The 4,417-nt window shown below is 58.9% G+C and overlaps 1 protein-coding gene across 2 annotated transcripts in view; it reads right to left on the reverse strand.

Annotated features, from left to right (window-relative positions):
- ALDH16A1 (aldehyde dehydrogenase 16 family member A1) overlaps window positions 1–4,417 on the reverse strand; it is a 19,547-nt gene that overhangs the window by 4,239 nt on the left and 10,891 nt on the right. For both annotated transcript variants that reach the window (XM_023182654.3, XM_023182655.3), the window contains 6 exons: window positions 4,164–4,259; window positions 3,851–3,987; window positions 3,592–3,697; window positions 3,346–3,476; window positions 2,176–2,343; window positions 1,794–1,995 (listed from right to left, as the gene is read on the reverse strand). In XM_023182654.3, coding sequence (XP_023038422.1) covers window positions 1,794–1,995; window positions 2,176–2,343; window positions 3,346–3,476; window positions 3,592–3,697; window positions 3,851–3,987; window positions 4,164–4,259 — 840 coding nt within the window. The remainder of the gene's footprint in view (window positions 1–1,793; window positions 1,996–2,175; window positions 2,344–3,345; window positions 3,477–3,591; window positions 3,698–3,850; window positions 3,988–4,163; window positions 4,260–4,417) is intronic.

Here is a 4,417-nt window from a genome sequence, read left to right on the forward strand (position 1 = left end):
CTCGGGAAAAAAAAGAAAAAAAAAAGAAATGTAATCCTCAATGTTGAAAGCGGGGCCTGGTGGCAAGTGATGGTGTCATGGAGGTGGATTCCTCATGAATGGTTTAGCACTATCCCACTTGCTACGGTCCACGAAATAGTGAGTTCTCCTGAGATCCAGTTATTTAAAAGTGTAGCACTGGAGGCTGGGCGTGGTGGCTCACGCCTGTAATCCCAGCACTTTGGGAGGCCGAGGTGGGCGGATCACCCGAGATCTGGAGTTCGAGATCAGCCTCAACATGGAGAAACCCCGTCTCTGCTAAAAATACAAAATTAGCCGGGTGTGGTGGCACATGCCTGTAATCCCAGCTACTTGGGAGGCTGAGGCAGGAGAATTGCTTGAACCTGGGAAGCGGAGGTTGCAGTGAGCCGAGATCGCACCGTTGCACTCCAGCCTGGGCAACAAGAGCGAAACTCTGTCTAAAAATAAAAATAAAAAAAAAAGCGTACCACTGGCTGGGTGCAGTGGCTCACACCTATAGTCCCAGCACTTTGGGACGTCAAGATAGGCAGATCACTTGAAGCTAGGAGTTCGAGATCAGCCTGGGCAACATGGCGAGTCTCTTGTCTCTACAAAAATACAAAACTACCCAGTGAGGTGGGAGGCTCGCTTGGACCTCGGAGGTTGAGGCTGCAGTGAGCCATGATTGTGGCACTGCATTCCAGCCGGGTGACAGAGGGAGACTGGTGCCAACAGGCCCAGCTAATTTTTCTATTTTTTGTGGAGACATGGTTTCATTGTGTTGCCCAGGCTTGTTTCAAACTCCTGGCCTCAAGCGATCCACCCACTTTTGCCTCCCAAATTGCTGGGATTACAGGCGTGAGCCACCATCCCTGGCCAGGTGTTTTTTTTTTTTTTTTTTTTGACACAGGGTCTCGCTCTGTCGCCCAGGCTGGAGTGCAGTGGCGGGATCTTGGCTCACTGCAACCACCGCCTCCTGGGTTCAAGCAATTCTCCTGACTCAGCCTCCCGAGTAGCTGGGACTACAGGCGCCCACCACCGTACCCAGCTAATTTTTTGTATTTTTAGTCGACACTGGGTTTCACTATGTTAGCCAGGAGAGTCTCGATTTCCTGACCTCGTGATCCACCCACCTCGGTCTCCCAAAGTGCTGGGATTACAGGTGTGAGCCACTGCACCCCCAGGTGTTTCTTTTTGCTTTTCTTTTTTTTTTTTTTTTTGAGACGGAGTCTTGCTCTGTCTCCCAGGCTGGAGTGCAGTGGCCTGACTTGGCTCACTGCAAGCTCCACCTCCCGGGTTCACACCATTCTCCTGCCTCAGCCTCCCGAGTAGCTGGGACTACAGGCGCCCACCACCACGCCCGGCTAATTTTTGTGTTTTCAGTAGAGACAGGGTTTCACTATGTTGGTCAGGCTATTCTTGAACTCCTGACCTCTTGATCCGCCCGCCTTTGCCTCCCAAAGTGCTGAAATTACAGCCGTGAGCCACTGCACCCCCAGGTGTTTCTTTATAGCAATGCAAAAACCACCTAACAGCCCACTAAATTGATTTTACAGTCCAGGAATGGTCGCTATCCATCATCTGGCGAACGCCGCTCTACGAGGCAGGTTGTGTGCCCACTCACTGTACAGATGAAGAAACTGAGGCAGGGAGGGGTGAAGCCACTTGCTGATGATCCTGCCGTGGAAGGCAGTGGGGCTGGGCCTGGATCCCAAGCCTGGCTCATCTCACAGCCTCTGGTCTGAGCCCCACCCTGCCTGCCCAGCTCGCCCACGTGCCCACAGATCCTTCACCTGCAGGGTGTGGCCTTGGGCCTGTGCCCGGGCCCCCCATGCCCGAAGTCGCTTTGCACTCAGCTCCACCTCCGCCTCCGCAGCCTTGAGCTCCACTCCCTGCCTCTCCAGCCTCGAGGCCAGGGTAGATTTCCGGCGCTCCAGGGCAGCCGCCAGGGCCCATAGCAGGGCCGCCCGGGCCCCTGGGAACTGGCCCGCCCAGCTGTGGGCAGACAGTGCACAGTGGGGGTTGGCATCCTGGTCTTGGCTTTCCCGACAGCCCACCTCTGTCCACAGCCCCTACCCTGGGGGCCCAGCCTCCCAGTCCACCAACTACTGGGGGCCCAGGCTCCCCTCTCTACCACGCCATGACCCCTGGGCTTTCCCGTGTGACCCCTCTTACCCAGGGAAAGCCTGGTGAGCGGCCTCCACGGCACCTCGGATGTCCTTGGCTCCACCCTCAGCCACGTAGCCATGGAGGTTGCCGGATGAATCCTGGATAGGCCTGGAGCTTCGGGCCCCAGGAGCCTGGAAACGGCCCCCAACGAAGAGCCCATAGGGGGGTGCTGGGCTGGAGTAGGGTGGGGCATGAGGAGGAGTCCTGAGCCCTCAGTCTGCTCGGACCTTATGCTCTACCCCACTGGGAAGACCGCCTCGGCTCCCGTGAGCCTCTGGGGCACCCCAAACCCCTGTTCCCATGAGCCTCTGGGGGACCCTGAACTCCGGCTCCCACGATTCACTGGAGGACCCTAAACTCCTGCTCCCATGAGCCTCTGGCGGACCCTAAACTACTCCCATGAGCCTCTGGGGAACCCCAAATTCCTGCTTGCATGACCTCTGGGGGACTCAAAGTTTCTGCTCCTATGAGCCTCTCGGGGACCCCAAACCCCTGTTCCCATGAGCCTCTGGGCACCCTAAACTCCTGCTCCCATGAGCCTGTGGGGCACCTCAAATTCCTGTTCCCATGAGCCCCGGAGGACCCAAAGCTCCTGTTCCCATGAGCCTCTGGGGGACCCTAAGCTCCTGCTCCCATGAACCTCTGTACTCCCATGAGCCTCTGGTAGACCCTAAACTCCTGCTCCCTTGAGTCTTTGGGGGTACCTTAAACTCCTGCTCCCATGAGCCTCTGGGGGACCCCAAACTTCTGCTCCCATGAGCCTCTGGGAGATTCCAGGCTTCTGCTCCCATGAGCCTCTGGGGACCCTAAAATCCTGTTCCCATGAACCTCTGGGGGACCCTAAACTGCTCCCATGAGCCTCTGGGTGACCCTAAGCTCCTACTCTTTCTGCTCCCATTAGCCTCTGGGGGACCCCAAGCTTCTGCTCCAGTGAACCTCTTGGGGACCCCAAGCTCCTAGACCCATGAATTTCTGGGAGAGCACAGACATTCATGGGGCAGAGCTGAGTCTCAGCAGGCCTGGGGTGGGGAAAGTGTGAGGCCACAATGTGGTACTCAGCAGGACCATGAGACAGCTTGGACGGACCTTGCACCAGCCCTCCAGTCCATGGGGAAATGGGCATCAATTCCCCTCTCCCTGTTCACACCCCCAGACCACTGGCCTCCAAGGACTCACCTGGGCCCTATTTCAGGCCCAGCCGGCAGGGATGAGGGAACAGCAAGGCCAAAGGTGTCATAGTTCAGGTTCTTGGAGAGGCAGGACAGCCGGGCAGGGGTCCCTGAGGGCCGCAGATACTCATACAGCCCCTGTGAGAGGGACAGTGTCAAGAGGATGCAAGGGGCACGTGAGGCTGGATGCAAGTGTCAAGGGCACAGCAGGGAGCGGGGCTGGTGACTGGTGACGGGGAGGGGATGTGCTCACGTCTGGGCCCCCATGCCAGGAACACCCACTCTCCTTACAGCCGCCTGTGGGCACTGAAGGGTCTCTGAGGCCGTGGGCATTGATCCAGACGGTGCCCACCTGGAGCCTGTGGGGAAGATGGAGACGTCCGACAGAGGAAAACAGATGGTGGCTGGCTGGGAGAGGGTGAGTTAAAGGTGCGGGGAGCGAGCCAGGGAGAAGGGAAATGAAGACAGGAAGGATAAGGAGAAGAGTGAGTGCCTGGGCCACACAGACTGACCCGTAGCCCAGCTCCAGCGCCTGCCCCAGCCTCTCGCTCCACACACTGGCGCTGCCCCCACGGGGCGTCCCGTTGGCCAACGCCAGTGCCTCCTTGGCTGTGCGGAAGGGGGAGGCCACAACCACAGGCCACGGTACCTGCAAGGGGTGATGGGGCGGCTCAGGCCTCTGGGGCCCACCCACCAGGGAAGGAGCCCAGGGCAGGTAGCAGCCCCCTGCCCGGGTCACATGGTCACCCCAGGGGCGTCCGCAGGCATGGAGCTGCTGCCCTTGGCTGGCAGTGCGTAGGAGCTCTACAGACTTAAGGGGCTCACCTCCGCCTGGGCACATGGGGAGGCTGGGGGCAGGTTGGAGACCAAGGTTGGAGGATAGAATGGGTGTTCTGAAGGCACATCGCCAGCCTGGAACACCTAGGGAGAGAAATGATCTAGAAGTCGACCTCCAGTCCCTTCCTGCTGAGACCCAGGAGTCCAGGCCCCCAACGCCTCCTCCCTCAGACCCGGGAGTCCAGGCCCCCAGCGCCTCCTCCCTCAGACCCGGGAGTCCAGGCCCCCAGCCCCTCCTCCCT

The sequence above is a fragment of the Piliocolobus tephrosceles genome, chromosome 21, assembly GCF_002776525.5.
Source record: "Piliocolobus tephrosceles isolate RC106 chromosome 21, ASM277652v3, whole genome shotgun sequence".
Lineage (NCBI taxonomy): Eukaryota > Metazoa > Chordata > Mammalia > Primates > Cercopithecidae > Piliocolobus > Piliocolobus tephrosceles.